This window comes from Electrophorus electricus, chromosome 19 (assembly GCF_041902795.1).
Source record: "Electrophorus electricus isolate QZ-2024a chromosome 19, ASM4190279v1, whole genome shotgun sequence".
In the NCBI taxonomy this organism is placed as follows: Eukaryota; Metazoa; Chordata; class Actinopteri; order Gymnotiformes; family Gymnotidae; genus Electrophorus; species Electrophorus electricus.
The window spans coordinates 18,481,978-18,506,750 of NC_137515.1; the positions used below are offsets into that span (position 1 = coordinate 18,481,978).

General features: G+C 39.7%; 4 protein-coding genes across 7 annotated transcripts in view; all 4 read left to right on the forward strand.

Moving 5' to 3' along the window:
* The first annotated feature begins 365 nt into the window (after nucleotides 1–365).
* On the forward strand, nucleotides 366–7,584 carry uspl1 (ubiquitin specific peptidase like 1). The gene is made up of 9 exons (XM_027022126.3): nucleotides 366–494; nucleotides 842–1,006; nucleotides 1,311–1,427; nucleotides 1,833–2,487; nucleotides 2,590–2,700; nucleotides 3,681–3,810; nucleotides 4,111–4,236; nucleotides 4,340–4,500; nucleotides 5,651–7,584. Exons 2-9 carry the CDS (start codon nucleotides 875–877, stop codon nucleotides 7,111–7,113), a joined length of 2,895 nt encoding a protein of 964 aa, XP_026877927.2. The 5' UTR covers nucleotides 366–494; nucleotides 842–874; the 3' UTR covers nucleotides 7,114–7,584.
* A 1,346-nt stretch (nucleotides 7,585–8,930) lies between these two features.
* alox5ap (arachidonate 5-lipoxygenase-activating protein) lies at nucleotides 8,931–13,759 on the forward strand. Its single transcript, XM_027022125.3, has 5 exons — nucleotides 8,931–9,082; nucleotides 9,183–9,264; nucleotides 10,284–10,354; nucleotides 12,668–12,749; nucleotides 13,153–13,759. The coding sequence occupies exons 1-5, from the start codon at nucleotides 9,013–9,015 to the stop codon at nucleotides 13,313–13,315; spliced, it is 468 nt and encodes a 155-aa protein (XP_026877926.2). The 5' UTR covers nucleotides 8,931–9,012; the 3' UTR covers nucleotides 13,316–13,759.
* A 2,111-nt stretch (nucleotides 13,760–15,870) lies between these two features.
* btg3 (B-cell translocation gene 3) lies at nucleotides 15,871–18,666 on the forward strand. 3 transcript variants are annotated; one of them, XM_027022122.3, is made up of 5 exons: nucleotides 15,871–15,956; nucleotides 16,885–17,091; nucleotides 17,311–17,448; nucleotides 17,647–17,848; nucleotides 18,041–18,666. In XM_027022122.3, exons 2-5 carry the CDS (start codon nucleotides 16,919–16,921, stop codon nucleotides 18,263–18,265), a joined length of 738 nt encoding a protein of 245 aa, XP_026877923.2. In that variant the 5' UTR covers nucleotides 15,871–15,956; nucleotides 16,885–16,918; the 3' UTR covers nucleotides 18,266–18,666. The 3 variants fall into 3 exon arrangements, with proteins under 3 accessions (XP_026877923.2, XP_081559052.1, XP_081559051.1); XM_081702926.1 differs by having other exon boundaries at nucleotides 18,082–18,666; XM_081702925.1 differs by lacking the exon at nucleotides 15,871–15,956 and adding an exon at nucleotides 16,043–16,061.
* Nucleotides 18,667–20,417: 1,751 nt separating this feature from the next.
* Nucleotides 20,418–24,773, forward strand: part of cltca (clathrin, heavy chain a (Hc)) — a 37,732-nt gene continuing 33,376 nt past the window's right edge. The window contains exon 1 of one of the 2 annotated variants that reach the window (XM_035535969.2): nucleotides 20,418–20,756. In XM_035535969.2, the coding sequence (XP_035391862.2) occupies nucleotides 20,715–20,756 (42 nt within the window). In that variant the 5' untranslated portion in view covers nucleotides 20,418–20,714. The remainder of the gene's footprint in view (nucleotides 20,757–24,773) is intronic. The other variant, XM_035535971.2, reaches the window with a different exon arrangement.

Here is a 24,773-nt window from a genome sequence, read left to right on the forward strand (position 1 = left end):
TAGTCATTAAAATTCAGTTAATAAAAATGAAAGTTAAAAAACGATCAAAGTAATGAATTGGTTTAATTATCTTGTTTTAACACTTTTTTGTCTGTAGGTAAAATGATCAAAATAAGATGGATCACCTGAAGAAAAAAAAAAGATGAAAACTTACAAAGACCATTTTGCAAAACAAATGTTCAACGTGTATTATAAAGTGTCATCTGAAAATAACACCTTATGTGACGCTTATTTTACATCTTACTTCTATTTCACTCGTTCATGCACTGTGTCCTGTGTTATTGTTTAGGTACCTGCACTACAGGTACGATACACATGGTGGCGCTGCTTTCCTTCAAAGTTCCCTGCGGTCGCCAAACCGGAAGTTGAACGTTGAATTTACGTCGGCTCGCCAGTCTGTACACATGGCGCTTTCTCCTACCGGCGTGTTGGAGCTGTCAAACATTTATAGGGATATTATTTTTAATCTTACACGTGGCGGACTCAGTTTAACGGTACGTAGCTGCGGTTTCATTTTTATTTTAACAGCCATTCTATAGCAAATGCAAAATGCTTAGCCTTAGTCAGGCTTTTGCTTAGCTTAGCTAGCTCACGTTAGCTGCCGGCTAGTCCATAAAGCAGCAGTTATCCAACCTCACTGCCCTTTCGAGAAATAGATGTTTGCTTTCAGGAATGCAGTGAAATTGATGGGTTGTGTTGTGGGAACATAGTTATTAATGATCTTTTTACATTTAAATGCATCATTGGAGCGTGATCGTGGGCTACCAAATGCTTGCTAGCTGGTCGGATCATTCATGTGCCCCTAACTCGCTCCTCTCACGGGTCTTTTGTGTTGTTTCAGCATCTGCTGGCCTGAGCCAGGCGATCCAGGGACATGGTAATGTTGACTTTATTCCGGCGGGCCACCCTAAGTAGCGGAGACGAGACTGAGCAGACAGTAGCGATGAACGGTGAAGGCGCTGTTGTAGGGCAGCGCAGCCCAGCGCTGGCGGGGTACTCCGGCGAAGTCAGTCCTACTCGGTTCTCCCCTTCTGTCACTTGTGCAAAGCTGCTTTGGTGATCTCTAAAATCTTTTCGAATTGGACGCTGCATGTGAACCAATGGGTTTTCTTGAACCTTCAGAAAACAGAGAACGGAAATCTTTTTAAAAGGCGAAAGACATTTAAGTGCAGCACTTAAATGGTGAAGCGAGATTGTTAACTGTAAATGACGTAGGCTGTGTGGTAACGGGTGAATTGTGATGGAGACAAAGAGTGTGTTTTGTGGATGCTTTAAGCTGTATTTCGATGCCTTGTTTTTTCCTCACCAAGGATGAAGGAGGGTTTAATGGACACTGTCCTTGGTGCTCTGCAAAAGGACAGACCAACAGCCTTCACTCATATGCAGTCAATTTTAAAGAATCCATCACACTATGTACCAGCCCACAGGTATGCCAAGTCACACCTTACCACTGTGAGGGTTTCCCTGCTTTTTTAAATGTGGATTTTATGATCCGAATAAGATAAAAGTTGCATTATACCAGCTTTATCTGACTTATCTTAGAAAGGTGTCCACCTATAAAAATAACTACTACTAATAATAATTATAACTGAAAAATACTCTACTACTAATTACTAATAATTAAAGCTTTACACTGCTAAGTAATTAAAGTAAAAAAAAAGTGTTAAAATGTTGTAGACCTGAAAGATTCATAGTTGATTCTGTAATAAATAAAAAGAGTCTCTTGCATTCCAGAATGCTTGACCTTTCAAATAAATGAGGCAGATATGCGCGGGAGTCCACTGGACCTTGTGTTTACAGTAACGTTCTGTCGTTTCCTTCTGCCTGTGCAGTGCCTCTTCCCTCTTGTCAGCAGACCTCTGGAAGATGTTCGTGCCAGCCTTTCTTCAGCTCCCCATGTAAAGGGCAGTAGGAAGAAGCCTTCCCAGGATGATTGTGAAGATTTCCACCCATCCCCCAAACGGAGTAAACATGCGGAGTCTGACGCTGTGTCTGAGGTGAAAGCCGGCCTGTCCGGTTTTGATGTGGGTGATTCCCCAATGTCTGCAGACTTATTTGAAGAGAAGCTGTTCGCTAATGGTCACAACGGGCAAAGAGTGGTCGTAAATGGTGAGGAGAGGGCGCGCACCGAGGTGTCCACTGCCACTACTGGCTATCCTGAACTGTCTGGTAATGACCAGGTAGAGGATTATGTGAGCAGTACTCAGGAGGACGTCGGAGAGACGATGCTGCTCGATGGGGCAACTCCAGAGCAGATGGAGATGGTCCCTACCCGGCCACACTTATTCTGGAGAAACAGATACAACCTGTGCTGGTTAGATTCCTTGTTGGTCGCTCTTGTGCACTTCAGAGCATTCAGTGAAGCTCCATGTGAGTATGTAAGTTTGCCTGACAACTTTTCCAGCAGAGACTCCACCGTGGTTAATTTGTACGGACGGTACAAAAATATATGTGCATATCTTAAAACCAAGGAGCAACAATGCCAAGGTTAGTGGGTATACCTCAGATGCTGGTTATATCTGGTGGTGCATTAATGTTGTGAAATTTATCATTTGTATTAATTTTTTTATCACCCTTTTATCCCAACAGACAGTGCTGTGCTAGTTCCAGTCAGTGTGCTCCAGAAAGCAGAGAGAGAACTAGCTGCCTTCCAGCTCTCTTTGTTCAGACTCCTCAAGCCAAAGCTACAGTGTAAACTGGGTAAGAGCCTTGGCATTACTGTGCCATTAACCTGTTTGTTGTCAGTCTGCTTGCCGTGGAGGTTGAACCTAGTCTGCTATTATGTCCCAATTTGAGTAAGAAGATAATTTGTGAATAGCGGGTGTTTCAACTCAGAAGTAGCTTTTTAAAACTATTTTTTATTTAGCAACAGCAGTAAAAACCAATCATAGCATTGAGAAAATGCTAAACTCCCTGGGCAGGGTATAAGAGAGACTTGTGCATACAGAATCGTCAGGCGCCAGTGATGCTGTGGCACTGAACTGCTATGTGTCTGTCTATCTGGGCAAATATTCAGCACCAAAAAAAGAAAATCTCCAGGACTGTTAAGTTTGGGTTCTGTTAGGCCAGTATACTTCCCTTTGTGTAATATTTTTCCTGCTCTGAGAAACATTGGAACGCTTTTTGGACCTCAGACATAGTAACAAATGGCAAATAGTTGTTTTTATTTAGTCTAAGATAAGACTGCACATTATGGTGAAAAATGGTGTACATTCTGGTCATATTACTACATATAGCAATTGTAATATACTTTACAGCAAATTAAATGGTGACCCTGTGTGACATAATTAAAATTTGGTTTGCATTATTTTTACAAAAATGATTCACACTTGTCAGATGATGTAAACATGCAGAGAATGCTCATCTGAGGACTGTGAGGATGCTGCCTGATTACAATCACTGCTCGGGCCAATATCCTGATATAGATCAATACATCAGTATCCTGATATAGATCAATACATCAGTATCCTGATATAGATCAATACATTATGTATTGTGAAGCCCTAGTCCTAGGTTAGACTAGGTGTAATCATGAATAAACTTTGTGGTGCTGGGTTTGGTTGTAGTGAAGACTTGCTGCTGTACTTGGTGTTGAGTGTGTGTGTGTGTGTGTGTGTGTGTGTGTGTGTGTGTGTGTGTGTGTGTGTGTGTGTGTGTGCGTGTGTGTGTGTGCGGCACAGGTGAGCAGGAGACCCCCGTCTTTGCTCTTCCTTCTCTGCTGCAGACAGACGACTGGGCCCGAAGTGTCTTCCAGCATACGGCTGCATGGGAGTTCACATGCACATCCTGTGGTTATGCTCTCAACACCTGGTAGCACTTTTACTTCTATTACTTTTGTGTTTTTGTTTATCTGTTTCCACTCCTGTATCTGTTTCTAGCCACTGGTAACCAGAAGCTCGTTAACTACACATCTCTATTAGCTCTCATTACCTCCCCCCGTCTTGAAATAAACTGCATTATCTAGAACTGCATAATTTTAGCAAATGTCCTGTTTGTGAGAACTGTATATAGTGGTATCATGTTATTGTTGATATTACTTTCTATAGATCCAAAACCATAAGGAAAGAAATGTAAATAATGTCTTTACGTGAGTGTGTTTCATGTTGACAGTGTGGAGAAGACTGTAACAACGTTTACCCAGCTGGTGTCTGATTGGCACCCACTCAACGCAGTCCACCGAGCGCAGTGTAACAACTGCCATCGGAAGAACCAGAGGAGGAAACTGGTTTTTCAGAAGTGAGAATACGGTCGTGACCCGGCATTAACATTAGGAGCTCATGTTTGGTTTTATGTCTGTATCTGTTATTTCTGGTTTAGTTGATTGACGTTCTTTTTCCAGAGTGTCTTCAGTGCTCACCTTGCACTTTGTGGAAGGACTACCTCGCAAGGACGTCTCGAGGTACTCCTTCGATTTCCAGGGGACACACTACGACATCACAACCATTATACAGTATGACAGGAAGATCGAGCACTTTGTCACCTGGATCCTCCAGCCTGATGGTGAGTACCAGTCTTACTATGAAGTACATTTCAGATAATAACTTTTTTTTAATTTTTCTATAGTTGATTTGATGGATTTATTGGATTATTTTTCAAATTTACTCATTCATTCTTCCATTCATTTTTGTATTTTATAGCACACTGTATCCCTTTAGTTGCTGGTAGAGCTCAGATTGGTAATGCTTGTTCACTCCAGCTTTGCTTACCTGGAGAACACACAGCGGTTACTGTCCACCAGTCAATAACATCTGCACCACATTTAATGCCATTACTATTGCAAAGAAAACCATTCTGTTAAACTAGGAAACTAGAAAGAATTAAGACTCACTTCTTACAGAATGTATCTCGTTAGAAAAAATGTTTCACTTATCCAAACTCATGCAACATTATGACCAAGACTGGGTCCCTTTTTTTTAGCTTCAGTAATATCCGGACTGGAATTATGCATGTCTCGAATACACACACATGTGCATTTGCACACAACTACATACATGCAGCTCTCACACGTTATTTACTTTCCCTGCTTTGTTCTCTCATTTATGCGCATAGATTAAGTGTGAGATTTAAACATCGTCATACAAAATGCACACCTGCGCAGACACAAATGTTTTAATTTAATGTCATTTGTTTTATTTTGTCTTGATCACTCTTGGTTCTGTGTGGGTCGGAGTCCTGGGGGATATTGAATTCAGTTATTTTGTATATAGTTCTTTGTGTAATTGCACACATATATTGAGAAATATTAATAATCATAGTAGTCCCCCAGAGCTTCAGGACCTGGGAATTAGAGGGGGGGAGCATTCCAGAGTCAGATTTGCTCTCTAAGGTGTAAATGCATTACTAGCTTGAATTATAAATTCAAAAGATCTTTGCCTACAAATATAAATCTATTTGAAAGTACTTTAATTTGCAACAAATAGCTGTTTTCTTCTGTAATACTCCGCAAACACTTATTAGCTTATATTGATAACACAAAATGCTGTTCACAAAATACTATTTCTTCAGTTTTTTCCCTTATGATAAAATCCTGTATATTCCATCAGACTACACTATCGATTTGCCAGTTCCCTCAATCTATTAAGAGTTTGAATGATGCACATCAGCAACGGTCTGGTGCTGAAGTTTGTGTAACGTTTCACTTCTTCCACAGGCTCATGGCTAGAGTTTGATGACTTGAAGTACCCCCATGCCATCACCCACAAAAGGTTTACCCTCCCAGCCAAAGAGTTCCACCTTGTCTTCTGGGAGGCAAAGTCCAGGAAAGAGGACCAGCTTCTTGATCCTGTTCTGGAGAAAGACACCCCAACTGTGGACACCAATAATGAGGGTGACCACTGTCAGGATTTTGCCAATTCCGTACCAAATGACACTTGCATTGTAGATGCTTTGACTGTAAGTGAAGACAGTGACAAGCCTCTCACTAGGCTGGATATGTCTATAGGAAATACAACACTGCTGGATACTTTCGAGGGTCTGTCCCACGATGATATTGTCACTCTCACTCTGGTTGAAGTGAAGGTAGATGCAGAGAGAAACCCTCAGGGAAGTGTAGAAAGGCCTGCTGAGTCTACTGTCACTGGAACAACTGCAATACCAGAGAAAACCTCCATATGTCAGGTCCCATGCACTTCAGAACCCAAGAAAAGTGGTGCTCTGGAGACTTCATCCACACCGGCAGCTACAGAACTCATTCTTCCTTCAGTAGCGAAGCCGACAGCTCCAGCGACAGTAGAGACCCTACAAGCTGCCGGTGTCCCATCAAACCCTACTCTCTCCAGCATGTCCTACTTGTATCAGCAGCACCCGTCTCATCGGTCCACACCGTCGAGAACGCCGCTTCATGCCTCACCACCAAAGCCTGACCCGTCAGCCGAAGGTGGTGATGTCCTCCCAGCCAAACCTGCTGGGCTTTTTGGCGGCTTCAGAGCCAAGAATTCCCTGACTCCCGTTCTTCCGCGAGGAGAATTGAGGCATCCACTCACGAAGGCGCCTGGCCCTCATCCCGCCGCTCCTCTTTCACAGAAGCCTTTGTACCTGGACCACACTGGCGGCTCAGCTGCCGCCGTTCGAGTGCCTGAGACGTGGGCAGATAAGACAGCACTGCCTCCTTCAGCAGCCAAACTGGCTCTGTGCCCCACTGATGCCCTCAGGCTGAAGCTCATGAAGAAGCTGAAGGCAAAGAAGAAGAAGCTGGCTAGACTGAATCAGCTGCTGGGCAAAGCTGAGGGAGTGGCCCCTCCCAGACCAGACAGCACAGACCTCACCTCGCTGTACTCCGTCACCTCTAGCACGTCAGCCCACAGCCCAGCGTACGACCGTTTTTTTGCTGAGCTTCTTTCTCCCGCTACCACCGCCAGCAACCTGTCACCTGATAGCACAGGCCTCTTGGAGGTATTGACCAGTGGGCAAGGAGGTGCGACCGCCGAGAACAGTCCAGGGGAGAACCCAGAAGCAGCCACAGCAAACCTTTCAGCCTTTGTGCTTCCAGAGGCTACTCTGGACAACCCTTCCTCCACCAACGATGACTTTCTTGATGAACTCATCTCGGGGTCAGGGGTACAACAGTCCACCATTGAGAACCCTGATTTTAATGCTTTGGACATGTTTTTTTGATAATCATAAGGTCCTTAGGCTTTCATACAGTAAGTATTAGGGTTTTGTGCCATGTCTCAATGAACAAGCGTTAAACAAGGATGAGCTCCTCTTCTAGAATTAATTTAATTGGCAAATACTGCTCTTGGATCAGTAGTATACTTGTGTTAGACCACAGTCTTCTGGACAACCTGCTAAATGGCCATTCGATCAGTTTTCAGTAGTAATGGCCTGCTGATGTAATGAGCAGAAGTATTTGGAAAGGGGGAATTTTTATCATCAGTGTATAAAGGATTATTCTCAGAATAGATCATTTATTATTTGTCCCATTCTTGAAGATCAGGATGTTTAAAATGTTACGGACTGCTTGCATGTTCGGTTGATGTTGGGGAAAAGTTCTGTTTTGTTGTCCAGGGCATTGTGCAACGTCCTTGTAAAACTTTGTATAGACTTGTACAATTTTGTAAAGCATAATAAATTACGATTTCTTTACCTTTGTATAGTGTTGTCTCACAAATAAACAGTACACACTTCACATCTTTATAAAAGAAACACCAAGAGAATTAGCATTGTAATAATTGTAATAATATCAGTGTATTAATGCCTTCCTCCACAGATAAGCATTCATTCTGTCTGTAGCATTCACGGGCAAAATGATTGATAGGCAAGGAGAGACCTGTTTCCTGATTGGTCATCTGGACAGATTTGGGAGTTTTTAGTTGCTTATTTCAGAGCTCAGAGTAGTCACCGAGATGCATTTCCTTCTCAGAGCAAGTATTTCAGGTCAACGATGTAAAATTAATCTACAGGCTTCTCAGATCGCTGTACTGTTTGAAAAGACGCTGCACCATGTAACGTGGTGGGCTTCCCTGTTGGGAATTATAACGGTGTGTTAATTAGTCATACCGCTAGAGGGTGCGCTCTGGCTTTTTGCATTCAGCTCAAATTTGGAATACTGTATATAGCTGTCTTACCAGATAGATTTTGGGAGGCAGCCTGCATATAAAGTAGTTAACTCCCATGACTGCAGAACATGTCTAGAGAATCAGGGAAAGGTTTGGGAAATACAGAACAGAAAATACTCTGGGTTACGATGCTGAAAACGTGTTTGAGGAAGACTCGCAGGCATTGATCTTACGGATAATTTCCTAAACAGGTTATATGAAGAATTTGGAGCTAAATGCTGTTTTAGATGTAGGCTCTGTACAGTTATGTGCTGTTATGTAAAAATTACCTAATGTTCATCTGAAAGTCATCCAGAGATTTTTTGCTGCCTTGACTGGGTAGTCTAGCATTCTGCATAAAGAGAGAAAATCAATGGCTTGAAAGGAAAATCATATCTATAAGCACCTATAGGATTTAATCCAATTAGAACTGGCATGATGAATGCCAGGAACACCTATCAAAATTGCACAATGTGACGGCTTAAAATAATACGCTTTCAAGGTGGCATTTCCCTGTTACACAGTAATTTGCATATAACAAGATAAATACTAGCTTTCTCAGTGACTCACAGTATTGCATGCCATAACAGTAACATTATCATACTATCATGTAATATGATAAACAAAGGTAACAGAGTTATTAATTTATTTAGAAGTTAATTCAGTTTGTTCATATTTTCATCAAAATTTCACTTAACCAGAGTCTGTTGCACTTGAAATGTCTAAGCATGTTTGGCTTGTTTTATTTTTAAACCCCCTTTTATTTTTCATGACCGTTTTCTGGCCCATACACATCAATGAATACAACAGTTTCCTCATTCAATTAGCCAAAAAAAAACCTCCCTCATGATGAGTTTCCACAACAGGAAATGCACCATGAGGAGTATGATAAGAGATCTAACACTGGCTGATTGTGATCAGTAAAGCGTCTGATCATCTCAGAGAGACAGTTACACCACGTTTCTACTGAAGCAACATGGACGACCTAGTGATGGAGTGTATATTCTTACTGGTGCTTGTAACACTACTCAGTGTTCTGCAAAATGGTGGGTAATTTTATTTTTTTAATTTTAATTTTATTTTTTATTTAGTTTACTGTCAGGCTTTTAAAAATGCGCTTTTCTCTTGTGTTTTCATGCATCGAAGCATTCTTCGCTCAGAAAGTTGAGAAGGAGTGTAAGGCGCATAATAGCAAAACAGCTGCCGTTGAGCGTTTAGTCTGTGCCAAGTGAGTATGTGTATTCTTATAAACCTGATTGAATTTCACTTATTCACTAATAGAATAAAGAATGATATAATATTTTAATTTAATTTTGTTACATAATTACAAAGTAGAGAATGGTTTGTCTTTGTGCGCAAGTTCTTTTGCATAATGTACAGACCCTTTCTATACCTGCATGTACTTTCCATCTGATTTGCCTAAACTTGCTTAGTGGGAACAGAGAACAGGAATTTCTCCAGAGGAGTATTGGTTTGTCTTAGTACTAACCTAGCTCAGCTATTGCTTTTTCTCTCTGAAAGGCAGTAAAGGGAAAGTTACCTTAAAATTATCCATAAATAAAAGGCTCTTAAATTGCACATAAGTAAATTCATAAGAGTTTTGTCATATACTGTCACTCAGTAATCATGCAAGAGAAAATGTTCATTGACCGCAAGAGGAAATGATCTTAGCATGGTTTAGAACTGGCTGAAGGGGTGGGTTTCCACATCCTTTGAAGAGGCACACAAAGTTTTAAGAAGTTCTTTTTTTGAGATTCATTTCGAAATTTTGCACATACTGGTTGTTAGTTTGGCCTCTACCAAATGCGTTGCATGTGTAGAGGAAAAGAGGATGGAACATGTTACATGTTACACAGATTACTGAATTGTGTATTGCTATGATCTGAACTGACAGCTTCCTACCAAAGTTATTTGTAGCTTGTTAACTACACCTAACTTGGATTAGTATTTAGTCATTTCTTAGTAAAAAGAGCCATTATTAATCAACGCTTTATTCCTTGACCAGTATTTATAATGCATCTCAAAGTAGGAGTGGCATTTCTAGCTGAGCTTTTATTTTCATCTTTTACTGAAGAAGATCAGACTAATCAGATAATATGCCCACAGCTCATCACTTCCATGAAATAAGAATTCTTACAGTATTAATCAAATCATTTAGTAATTATTTTAAGATAGAGTTATTGTTGAATCTGTCAGTGAATGTGCTGCATACGTTTTATTTTAAATAACTGTCTTCTTTCTTCTCAGTCGGAACTGCATGGACATGTACCCAACGTTTCTAGCTGTCATGTGGTGTGCTGGTTTCTGCCTCAGTCAAGGTGCTGTGATGGATTTGATATTTATAGTAATCTGTTTACAGCACTACCTAAAGCACTACCTAAAGTTTGAAACTTAGCATAGGGTGAATTGGTTGCACTGTCTTGTATTACTTCCATTAGTTTGCAGTACACTAGGGTGGCTAGACATCCATTCTTTCAGTGCCCTGTCCTCTGGCAGAATGTCTGGATGAACACTTATTTGTCGTCCTTCTGAAGTGAACTGGTAGCTGCTTTTCACTGATCAAAATATAGATCATGCAATTATAATATGCATAGGAACAGAGTGAGTGGAGAGAATGTGAAAGAGAGGGTAGCATATGTAAACTTAGAGGTATCCAGAGTAAAAAATAATGTGCAGTGGGTTTATATACAGTATACAATAACTGCAGATATGAATAGTTCAGTAATGAATAGTGAAATGATACTAGGACATAAAGTACAGTAACAGTAGTAAGTGCTAGGAAATAAAGTACAGTAACAGAGTAGTAAGTGCTAGGATATAAAGTACAGTAACAGAGTAGTAAGTGCTAGGATATAAAGTACAGTAACAGAATAGTAAGTGCTAGGATATAAAGTACAGTAACAGAGTAGTGAGTGCTAGGATATAAAGTACAGTAACAGAGTAGTGAGTGCTAGGATATAAAGTACAGTAACAGAGTAGTAAGTGCTAGGATATAAAGTACAGTAACAGAGTAGTGAGTGCTAGGATATAAAGTACATTAACAGAGTAGTAAGTGATAGGATATAAAGTACAGTAACAGAATAGTAAGTGCTAGGATATAAAGTACAGTAACAGAGTAGTAAGTGCTAGGATGTAAAGTACAGTAACAGAGTAGTAAGTGCTAGGATATAAAGTACATTAACAGAATAGTAAGTGCTAGGATATAAAGTACAGTAACAGAGTAGTAAGTGCTAGGATGTAAAGTACAGTAACAGAGTAGTAAGTGCTAGGATATAAAGTACAGTAACAGAATAGTAAGTGCTAGGATATAAAGTACAGTAACAGAGTAGTAAGTGCTAGGATATAAAGTACAGTAACAGAGTAGTAAGTGCTAGGATGTAAAGTACAGTAACAGAGTAGTGAGTGCTAGGATGTAAAGTACAGTAACAGAGTAGTAAGTGCTAGGATGTAAAGTACAGTAACAGAATAGTAAGTGCTAGGATATAAAGTACAGTAACAGAGTAGTAAGTGCTAGGATATAAAGTACAGTAACAGAATAGTAAGTGCTAGGATATAAAGTACAGTAACAGAGTAGTAAGTGCTAGGATATAAAGTACAGTAACAGAATAGTAAGTGCTAGGATATAAAGTACAGTAACAGAGTAGTAAGTGCTAGGATATAAAGTACAGTAACAGTAGTGAGTGCTAGGATATAAAGTACAGTAACAGAGTAGTGAGTGCTAGGATATAAAGTACAGTAACAGAATAGTAAGTGCTAGGATATAAAGTACAGTAACAGAGTAGTAAGTGCTAGGATATAAAGTACAGTAACAGTAGTGAGTGCTAGGATATAAAGTACAGTAACAGAGTAGTGAGTGCTAGGATATAAAGTACAGTAACAGTAGTGAGTGCTAGGATATAAAGTACAGTAACAGAGTAGTGAGTGCTAGGATATAAAGTACAGTAACAGAATAGTAAGTGCTAGGATATAAAGTACAGTAACAGAGTAGTAAGTGCTAGGATATAAAGTACAGTAACAGTAGTGAGTGCTAGGATATAAAGTACAGTAACAGAGTAGTGAGTGCTAGGATATAAAGTACAGTAACAGTAGTGAGTGCTAGGATATAAAGTACAGTAACAGAGTAGTAAGTGCTAGGATATAAAGTACAGTAACAGAGTAGTAAGTGCTAGGATATAAAGTACAGTAACAGTGTATATATATATATATATATATATATATATCTTTTATATATATATATATATATATATATATATATATATATATATATATATATATATATATATATATATATATATATATATAAATAAAAGAAAGATATTTCAACACCAGACATAACTTGGCTGATCTACATATGAGGAAGAATTCTTTGGACAGTCTGTTCCTTTAAATTTAGTAAGAATCTGTTGAGTAAGTTTGTCAATCGGCCACTAAAGCTACCAGCGATGTGTTTTGTGCGATGATAAATTATGAAGTATGAGTTGAAAATGACTAACCATAACTAAATGGTTTAGCAGTCTCTAGTGAAATCACTTTAAAATGTAAAAATGACAGAAACAAATCCAACTTTATGAAAAGTTTTATCAAGCAACTCCATAAACAAATGACTAGAACTATAATATATTGTTTTGCAGCCCCAGCTGCCTTTGCTGGGCTTCTGTATCTTGTGGCCAGGCACAAGTACTTCATTGGATACATGGGCCAAACATCTCAGAGGTAATCATAACAGTATATTAGTGTATTAGTATTTTTATTATATTATTAGAACATTATATTCTTGTTTTAACATGTTATTTTGAGTAATATATTATTGTCATTTTGGCATTATTATATTCTACTGCATATGCTTTTCTCATCTCTCATCATATTCTGTTATTCTGGTAAAGTTGTCACTCATAGAGGCTTCTGGGCTAGTCTTGCAGGATCACAGTCTTTAGCCTTCAGAGTAACACAGCAGGTGCACTTAATGATCTTCACTGTTGTTGCCTTTGTGATTGGGCTGTGTGGAGCTTTTGATGGCTGTAAACATGCCAGTGTGTAAACTTAGCGAGATGTTACTGAGACATTTCCTCTTGTTTTCTTCTTCTTCTTTTTTTTTTTTGGGTTCTTATTGCTACAGCACTCCTGGCTTCCTGTTTGGAAAACGTGTCCTCTCCTTCCTGTTCCTCATGTGTGTCATTGGTATTCTGAACTACATACTAGGCACATATGGGAGCGAGGAATATAAAGAGTACATTCAGACCATCACCAAAGCAGCCTCTACCCTCCTCCTTCTCCCTTAACACACCTTCAGCCTGTCGCACAGAACCGGCCTGTCGCACAGAACCGGCCTGTCGCACAGATCCAGCCTGTCGCACAGATCCAGCCTGTCGCACAGAACCAGCCTGTCGCACAGATCCAGCCTGTCGCACAGATCCAGCCTGTCGCACAGATCCATCTAATTCACTGACAGCACTGTGACACATACACATCCCATAATATGTTCAGAGTGTATTGAATTGCTATCCTGTCTGTTAGTTCAAACACATGGTATCCATTATATTATTTCAGTATCCCATAAAAAACATGACTAAATTATAATTGTTTTTATCCACCGTTTATGACCTTTAATCCCCTTTTACTATTGTTTACTGCATTGTGCATTGCTTGGAGAACATTTGCATCAGCCCTTGTGTTTCTCATTATCGGCCACAACCAGTGCTTCATTAATAAAAATGTGAACGTTATTCAGAGTGTCCTTCTTATCTTCTTGTCATGTCCACCTTGAATTCATAGAAAGGTTTTGGAACTATGCTGTACACCATTATAAAGGTGTTTTACCTTCCCCCAGGGTAAGGCATTAAAAGAACAAGCACACATTGAAAATAATTCGTAGCTTGTTAGTGTGACCAATGAACAGGACTCGTTAATACCATCTCTCTCAGAGTGGGTGGAGGGAGCACAGAATTGCCTTTTTAAACTTACAGTAACTAGTTCTGTCACTGCCCTCTATGGGCCATTGTTACCCCAGACATAGATGACACACGGTGACATTATGCAAAGCACCACTTCTACATAGCAACCCTTACTTGAATACAAATATCACCCACCCCCCTTGGAGAGCATCATCCTGCAAAAAGTGTGTGATTGAGTAAAGAATTTAAAGCCAGGCCTCAGGACACTAACCTCAAGCTGTCACAGAGACTCCAACAAGGAGGATTTTTCTTGCCGTGTTTACCTTCTGCTCTTCTGACTCCACACTGCCACTTTCCAGACGTGTCCATCTGTTACCTACCGATGGATCTGTTAATGTTCCTGGATTTGTGCAAATAAACCCTCTTTGCATATTCCACCTAGACTGAGTATGAAAGCTCTTGTCAATTTCTATTTGGTTTAACTCAAAAATTCTGGGGTGAGATATTTTTCATTCCATATATAAATTGCAATGGTAATGACAAACATAAATGAGGACCATCCTATGACCTTTGATTTGTATCCCTAGTCATATGAAGGATAGCACAGCCTTAGGTGGGGTTAACATAGCCTGTTTTTTTTACATCCACATTCTTAGATGTAACAGAAAAGGGGAAGTGAACAGTGTTTGTAAACAGTGTTTGTAAACAAAAATAAAGGAATGGAATAGATTGGAATAACGAAAGACTTAAAAAACAAGAAATGGCTCCATCCAAAACTTTTTTGCCACGATGTGTATAGCCCAGAAACAGTATATTCTGTTTGTAAAAGTTTATTTGGATAGTGCTTCTACAATGAGAATGTGGTATGGTCTTGTGTGACTGACAGTTGTAATGTTAGCATAGTGCACATCAAAGTGGATAAACGTTTAAGGGGTTCTATTCTCCTAGATCTGAGGTTCTCATGAATTCTTCACCACTTACCACCACAGGTAGAACTGAAGGCAAGTAAATATAACTTTCACTTCATGCACGTGCATATGAACATGTTCACGCATGTTGCTGTTTATCAAACCTAATAAATAGTTGTAATTCGCTCTCACTATTGTCACAAAGTCACAGAACACAGACCTCGAAGTGGCTGGCAAGCAAGCAAAACACACATAGAACAAGAGATGCACTGTCCAGGTTGGTTAGCCAAACGGACATACCACAGAGAGATGCGCTGCAAGCTAGCAAATCAGCTTAACATTACTATTTTCTCACATCAAACTTGGGAATGAGAGAACACAAATTTATCTGATTGTTCTTCCCGCAGGACACACTCGTGATTATTTTTTTCCCCTCTTTTTGTAAACAGAAGAAAGAATCGTTCCACTTCATCTTCTCATTGAAGTTGTAAACGTTGGCACCTGCTTTGACATGAGGTAGAGGCAGGGCCCTTAAGTAATTTGTTAATTTGTGGGGCTCTTTGCAACTTGCGTAATGAACAGCTCAGCTTTTGCTGGAGCCTCAGGTTACACCAAATGCTCTCAAGGATGGTAGAGGTGGGGTAGAGGAGCTTGGACATTCATAGCTAAATAGAATATGCCATAATAAACCTATTTACACAGAAAATATTGCATCAATTTACTATGATGTCTACCTAGCTATTCAGCTCTTCTTAAATTTGAGCATATCCAATGGATTCAGTCACAAGATTGAAAAAGCATATATCTATATATAGCTAGGGATGACATTAATTACATTAATGGATTTGGATGCCAGAATTTGTTCGACGTATAGAGTTTCAATTTAGTATGTTTCCTTAATCCCTGATGATATATCATGGTCATTTTCTGATTTAGTACAGTAAAAATATTACATATTGTTTCTTCAATAGAACCGACTCCTGAAAGGGTTCAAATGGGAGGTCCCTTTATTACCACGCCCCCATCAGAGAGGGGCTTGGTTTAAGTCTTGCATTCAACAGGATCTACTAGTGTCTGGAAGAGGCAGGAGTTCATCCACATGTTCATAAACGGAGACTTCAGTAAGTGTTTTCTTTTGTTTTTTTTAGATATCCATCAGAACATGGGTGATCCAGTAACAAAAAAAAAATTTTTTTTGAAGAATAATCAACAAATTGCGACGACGAGTAAGTCAAATGGTTTGCGTGAAACGTTTCCTTGGATTAGTGGTTAGCGTTGCTGGTATATCCCTAGCTAAGATAGCTAAGATAACTGAATGAGGAGCCATCTAACTTGAGGTAGAATTAAAACAGATACCGTCTCATTGTGAAAGTATTGGTAGCTATTCTACCCGAATATTTAAGTGAAGCTCTTGAAAATAGCAGTAGCTAGTTAAAATAACCTAGCTGAGCTAGTTATCTTAGCTTAGCACTGTGCCTGGGCGTTAGTAGCAAGCGAGCTAACCTCGGTTAGCTGTTGAACGTATGTTTGAACAATTTTGATTTTTCGTGTTATAATGTGTTGCGTTAACGACGTTAATGTCGACTTAAACTGGTGATTTGATTTATTTCATGGGTTCACCATTAGCCCAACGGGCTGTCTTAGATTCTGTAGCTAAGCGACGGTTTAGGACGTTAAGAGCGCGCCATTACGGGGATTGTCCCGCCGGTGAAGTTCGTCAGATAACGTCATTCTTCGGTTTACCCCACGCGTGGCTAAACAAGTAGCCATCTTAAATCGGATTAATTAATCCGAATTTAACCGTGTGGGAGCTTGGTTGATGAACTAGATCGCGTTAGCAATGGTAAGGGCCACATGAGATACTTTTGTGCTGGAAGTGATGCACCAATGACGATGAAGGCTCGCTTGCTACTGTTTACTTAAGGTTTGATTTCACTGAGAAAAGTAATGAAGAAAATACTAACCATTGCAAGACACTTCGATCGCTCATTAAAACGATACCATAATGTATTATGTTTCTGTTAAATTGTTACTCATGTTCCTTTCTAGAATTTGGACCAGGGTTTCGGCTCAACAGCTAACAATGAAGAAGGAAATTGCAGCTGTGGTGTTTTTCCTTAAGCGGTTGATTAAGAAGGCAGAGAAGTTGGAAGCAGAGAAAGTGGACCTGTTTGTGGAACGACTGACTGTGGCTTTGCAGGAGAAGTTTAGGGGTCACTGGTATACGGACAACCCCAGCAAGGGCCAGGCTTTCAGGTACAGCCCCTGAAATGATGGTTGTAGAGGACACACTGCTTTACACACCTTCATGACTTGATTTGAATGTGTGCTTAAGTGAAAATCTATGCTGCAATGGATTTGGCACAGAGAAACCCCATCTTTGCATTTTACTTCTTTCAGTTTGACTGTCGCAATGAAATCACATTTGCTGGCATTTGGGGTTTTTTGCTGATGTAGTTTTATAATACCTTGCAGGTGTATTCGAGTGAATCGATTCCATAAGGAGGATGCAGAATTGCTGCGGGCCTGTGTGGAGAGTGGGGTGCAGTACACAGATCTTGGCCTCCCTAAAGAGCTCACATTGTGGGTAGATCCAGGACAGGTGTGCTGCAGGTGAGCGATCCTTCACGCCATATGTGGATTCAAGGTTTTATCGTCAGCTAAATTCCATACATATAAATGTTGGTTACTCCTGTGTTGTTTCAGGTCTTGCTGTCTGTATCTGTCTTGATCCATCTTACCTTACTGTATATGTTTGCTTGCTTTGCATTGCATAAGAAACTGTAATTTTGCTTCTCTGATATTTTGAAGATACGGTGAAAGGAATCTTGCCTTCACGGTGGCAAGTTTCTCAAGTGACGACAATGATGATAAGGAAGATGTTACGAAGAAGGTGACAAGTGCTGTAGAGAGAGTGACATCTGATTATCATTCAGGATCTTCTTCAGATGAGGACAATGGTTGCAGGGAGCCAAGATACATCACTGGCTTCTCCCATCGCCCTCCTTACCAGGTATTATGGCTTATAGTTCTTCAGTGCATCACACTGATGTGACTGCAACTACAGATTAAGCTGTTTTAACTAGTCATTAAGTGAACTTGATCAAGTTGTTTGCCATGTGTTACAGGATATGCATACATGTACATATATGGTGAATTTAAGGCTGTAATTACACCTGTTTTGATCATGCATTGTTTTGAAAAGCTTATCTACCCTGCAACTCCTATGTGGCACCCGGGATCCAGGAGGAATCTCGGTCAAGGAAAAGGACATGGCCCTCCTCGGCCAAACTACCCTCCCCGACCCCCAGTGAGACACAACCTCTCCTTCAAACCAAATGGCTGGGTATCTCATAGCTATCGCAGCAAGCATGGATACTGGCCCAACGCACCGCCATATTCGGCTGTGCAGCCGGAGCAGCTACTGTAGCGATGTTGACAGGAAGGAAGAGGTTTTTGAGTATACCACTAAGATGACTGACCAAATTTTTAAAACGTATTTTTGTAGTTCAATTGTCACTTTTTTCCCTTCAAATTTGACTTGTATTTTTTTAAAGTAACATAACTCTTTGCACTTTAGAGGATTTGTAATCAAGTGTTTATAACTTAATCTTTGTATGTGTTGGATTAGGAATATTTTTGAGTATTTGAATATTTTATAGTTAAGGAATTATGTACTGTATTTATGTTAAATGGGATTATTTACTGATACTTTAGTGATTTAGTTCAGATTAAGTGACCAAATGTTTTATTTATTCACAGTGATGTATGTATTACTCGGACTACTTAAATTATGGATTACATTAAAATACAATTTCTAATCAAATTCAACATTTCTCATGGGTGTTTATTCCAGCATTCTAGTGGATTGCTCTAACAGCCACGACAGAAAATAAAATGCATAAGCATATCGAGACACTCCAAATGTCGCCACTAGGTGGCAGCAAGTGCGAACAATCCCATTATAGTTTGATGTACGCCCTTTTTTGAAACATTTTTGTTTTTATTTTTGCTTGTTCTATTGGTATATAGCTATTTACATGTCTTCTGTGTTTTTGTCACTGTTGGCAATTATGTTTTTGCTTAAAATATGCAGGTATGGTGAATTTGAATTACTGATATGTTATTCCCTCACACAGAATCTTGGATCTCTTAAATATACATTCCCAAACTGAAAATATCTGCTATTATGGTGTCAACAAATTAGTAACACATAGCTACACTGAACATTGATTATTGTATGGTTTTAGTTTTTAGTTATTCCTGAGCTAAGAAAGTTTCTTTCAAATTGACGAAGTGAAAGAGGAAACAATTGTATTTCATTGTGACAACACCTATAACAGCCCAGTACATACTTCCACAGGTGATGACACTAAGGCATTATGTCAGACTTGTCTAATTCCATTGTAACTCTGCATATATTAATTAGTAGACCCCCTGTCATATATACAAATAAAATGCCAGTGTTTAGTACACTTCCTCATAGGTTGTTTTCTGCAGCATATGTATCCAGATCCACCAATTGGGGGGTGTGATCACTATTTACTGTCCCACTGATGTGTGTCAGTATTGGTCAATACCATAGTATTGGCCAATACCATATCCTTTATGTACTAGATAATACTGAGTCTGCATTAAAGGCCTACTGTTTAAGCAGTGGAACACAGACATCTGGACTTGCACAGGAAAGAGGGTTGCTGACTCCAAAAAAAAAAAGAGCAATTGTTGGTCTGCTATGCTAATGGTATCTGCTATTGCACAATTACGTTCCAGTACAGCATGGATAGTGGTGTGTCATCATACATTTATTTTTAACTTAGTAAGCAATAGTGTAAAGAAAGCTGCACTTAATCAAATGCCTTAGAAAATACAAGGAAATTTAATCAGTACTATGCTTAATGTTTTGTTTGTGCTATGCTATATATATATATATATATATATATATATATATATATATATATATATATAGGTAAACGTTTTATTTCCCAGATTCGTTATTTGCGAAATAATAATAGTAACAGTAAATGTATAAGTATAATAGGTTGTTATAGTCAATATCTTGAGAAATTTAATGCACTCTGCGGAAAATGCAACAGGAGCTGAAAAGCCGCATTTGGCGGCTTCCAGAAGCGTTCGTGCTACTGTAGCCTATTGATGTATCAGTCCGGGTATCATATCACTATCAGTCAAGGTAGCCTACAGTTTCTGATATCTCTTAATTATCAAGAAGGAGCGGATTTTGGTGCCAGAAGAGTAAACTTTGTCTTTTAAGTAAAGGTTTATCACTTTTTTTTACACCGCTCTTGATCCGTAAAACGTGATGACATCGGAACTGACGTCAGTCCATGAGTACAAATGATGTGGCAAATATCAAAGGGCGAATTCCAAAGAAGTAGTGCCGCTAGATTCGGATCGTCTTTAGTGGTCATAATCTAACTTTATCATTTAATGTCTATTTTTTTAAATACTACAACTCTTCACGTTAACGTGCCAGCAAATTCAAAATATCAGTCGTACACGAAGCCGCAGATTTAAATGTCAAACATCCGTGTCTGTATCCCTCCGCCGCGTACCACTCCAGACCCGCTTCCGGAATGGTTCTACCCCAGACAGGTTCGGTCGCCATTGCAGGCTCTCCGATTTCAGTCTAGCGGCCGCGGATTGTCATTCTGGAGTTGAAGCGCCTATTTAACGCTCATCGGGCGACTACAGTAGCTAAACCAACGTTTTCCCCCACGGCACCGTCGCGGAGAGAGAAGCGCCCTGTCAGGTCGTTCGGACGCCAACCGCCAACCGTCCTCGGGCCAAAGAGACAGCGCGAGCTGCGGTCGTTTAGCCGTTAGCTAGTAGCTATTATCGCAGAGGGAGCAAGGACCGTCATGGCTCAGATCCTGCCCATCAGGTTTCAGGAACACCTGCAGGTATATTTTAGATTACTACCCTTAATTTTTATCGTTTGGCCCCACACTCCGTTTCAGTGGCTAACCATTCTTAGCCGAGCTAGCTAGCCAAGCTTACTGGGACCAGTAAGGCCACCAGTAACTGGGTTGGTTGGGTTAGCTAGTTTGGTTGTCGCAGCTGTTCGGCTAATTTGAATTTGAATTGGTTGAATCACAGAAGTGCTTTTGATCCCTAGATGGCTTTTATTAATCATTTCTCCAGCTAGGCTTGTGGGTCGACAGCCTTGCTTTGAACGTCTGATTACACAGTAGACGGCTAGTGAATGGGTTAAGCTGTCAGGTAGCGGGCTGGCTAGATGGGTAACTAGCTATTTTAATTTGCAATTTCATGTCACTAACGCTAAATGTGTAAACATGTACAACATTAATATATGTTGTTCGAAGTATGTCACACAAAGTTGTCGGTTGTACCCGGAACCCATAACCCAACTGAACTAGTCATTTTACTGTCCTAGCAATGAAGCAGTTTTCGGGTTACTATCAGCCGTCCAGAAATCTTGAGCAACGTTTGCTTAAGTAACAACTGTTGTGTATGTGAATCATCATATTGTAGGGACAGTACAAGGCCAGTTTAGCCGGCCATGCACCTTAAAGTTACCTGGTTGGGTTGTGCAGGTGCACCCACATATGACCACGCCTCTCGGCATATAACGCAACAGCAGGGCTATATATGCCACGGACACACTATATGACTTTCAGAATCGTCAGATCACTGTAATGGTCACACTACACAATTGTTTGTCTTGAAATTGACGTTTCGCTACATGGGGCATCACGTACTACAAGACCTTTCACCATCCGACGAGTCTGTCTGGTCTGCAAACTACGGTTTTTCACGAAAACACGCGAGAATTAAAGTACTGGTTTTACTTTTGATCGTGTATGTATGTGTATGTATGTATGTATATATATATATATATGTGTGTGTGTGTAATATATAAAATCTGTGTGTGTGTATATATATATGAACGAATGTGTGTCTCCTCACTCCGTTGCAGCCGCACTCATAGCTAGTCATAACCTGGTTGCAGCATATAGAAGAATCTAGAGTACAGGATTTGGACTCGTCGTCATCAGGTCCAGATATTTAACATGCTAGATATTCTTAGGGGCTCTGCGAATGACCGGCCAGCCTCTCGAGTAGTGTCTTTGAATAAATTCACACACGGCTGCCGAGAGCCGATTTTCGAGACACGAAAGAACGCTCATTTGCCCCCGATCTGGAGTTTTTCTCTGCGACCTCCAAAACCGATCCTGAAAATCCGGGCGAAAATCGTGTGTGATCTTGGCATTAGTTGCTTGTAAAGCATCTGCTTTGTAGTACAATTGTCAGACGCGCGTTTCGTTAACATCAGACATACTAGCCTAATGACCTAACTCTAATGAGTGTAGGACCAATTTAATGTCTGCTGGGCCTTGTATGAAATCATGGGGGCTGCAGATTCCATACTGCCCAAAATTGTAATCTGCATGAAGGAATGTTTTTGGCCAGTGCCTTGGTAGTAAATACAAAGTGAAATTCCTGAGCTTAATTAGTGCACTCATTTGATGAGTAGAGCCTTTTCTACATATTCTGTATGATGCAGTGTGTGATTTGACCAGTGACATCATTTACAGGTTTATTTGATTAAGTAATTGTAAAGGTCAAAATGGTAATTTTTTACTGATTTGTTGTCAGTTCGGCCCAGTTAGGAGCTGCTGAGACTTGAATGAGATAAAGAGCCTCATTATCTGTAATAAGGCTGCAGTGAATTGAATGCGTCAAGTTAGGGGTATATGACTTCTGGTGTGTCAAGGTCATTTCGCATGACGAGTCATCAGAGGCTGCTTGTTTGACATGCTATTTTCAGAGTATTAAGCTCTGTGCATTCACTCCTGCACGTGATGAGTGTTTCTTCCTCAAGGTGATTTGTGTTCTGCATATATCAAATCTAGTGATCCACAACAATAAACATTCTTGGCTGGAACCGACACCAAAATTCATATTATACTTCTTTGAAAAGTTACTTTATTTATTACTGTTCAGCACAGGAGAGATGGGGAGGTGGTTAATCACTGCTATTGATGCTTATTGCCATTAAAATTTGAAAGGTATTAGACTTTAAGACTTTTGTTTTAGTAATATTTAAATTTCATCTTTCTAGGTGACAAGTTCACTTTTTTCCTCTTTCAACTGTAAAAGTGCTGTTTTTGATAACATTTTAAATGGTTGTACTTTTGGTGTATCCACCATCGAAACAAATCAATACCTCATATGCTATTCAGGAACCACAGAATGTAAATGTGCATTTGTGCATATGTAGCATGCATTCTAATGAAAGTGTCAGGGCTTACTTGCATGCATTTACAAGTAAGCAAACTCAGGCTTATCTTATGCTGCTGACATTAAGCAATGCTTACAAACTGTCCCAGTGCTTTGGCTCAGTAATTCACTATGGCAATGAACCTTTTTAGATAGTGTATGGTCTGATCACACAGGGGCACATTAACTGTAAGGTATCAACATTCTTAGAGCCGATGTTGCCCGCTCTGAAAATCCACCTGTTGAAGCGGCCTGGGTCACATTGCTTCTGGATCTCAGTTGTGTGTGGACATATATCTAAGTGTGACAAGAGTTTGCAGGCATACTACTTTACCATAAACCTGGTCACACTTTTTTCACTAGTCTTCTAACTCTAGTGCTAAATTATGCAATTTGCTTGATACCCAGAGTTGTGTGTTGTGCTTTTTTGTTTTACCTGTCTGTTGTGATTTCTCCATGAAAGAAAACATGAACATCAAGAACTGAGCAAGAACTCTTCTTGCATCTCAAGATTCACTTTATTATGAAGGAACTTTGGCTTGGGCATCCATACATACTTCAGAAGAAAACATTCCACATATGTTATATAAGATGCAATTTTTGCCATCTTAAAAAAAGTCTATAATAAAGACAAGCATAACCTGGGCCTTTGAATAAGTTTAAGAATATGACCTGATTCAGGCTTACTTGCTTATAGCTTGGCTTTTATTTTTATATACAAATTATATATATATATATATATAGATAGATAGATAGATATATATATATATATATATATATATATATATATATATATATATATATATATATATATATATATATATATATATATATATATATATATATATATATATATATATATATATAATGTCTGGCTTTTACAGTACTAGTGCATTATGGTTCCATGAGTGATTATATAAACAGATAAACAGAAATGCCCAATTTCTAGCCTTCTGGTGGGTGTTGGAGTTGTGGGTTAGAAGGAGCCTGTGGCCAACACCAGTTCAACCACACTGCTTAACCACTGTTAAATTATTCACTTAGTTGCCTCATTACTTCTTAAAGTATTGGAAAGTGTCTCATGCAGGCCAATTTATGACATTGGTCCAGCATGTTTGTGTTGTAGAAAGAGAAGAGATGACATTGCTGAACTAGTGTCAAGTTAGAACTTCCTCAACCGCTTGGTAGATATGGCTTGACTCTAGGACAGTGCCCTATTCAGTTCTATGGGACATGAGTTTCTGCTTTAGAGCTCCCATCAAACAGTGCAGTAGCAAAATCGAAACATAAAAAAAAGTCAAATTAGGTGTAAGTTTTGTACAAAACTTTCCAGCCTACGTGTAACAGGGCCAGTCTGTCAGGAGCAGGTCATGCGGTGGTAAGCTAAGTAGTAAATATTTGATGTTTTACAGCAGTAGTATAGCATTTAATATCTCACCTTAAAGTGTTAGAGCTCATTTGATCTTTAAACCTTCAACTGCTAACCTGCTGACAACTCATGACTGCCTCGTGTGGATGCAGCTCATTATCCTGTGTCGAGAGAGAGAGAGAGAGAGAGAGAGAGAGAGAGAGAGAATATTCCAGCTTTTTCCTTTCCTCTTCCCTTAGCAGTCTCTGCTGTGCCACCGCATGGCTGGTCACGTTCCCGTCTTTTGCGGTGACCGTGGAGACAGCCG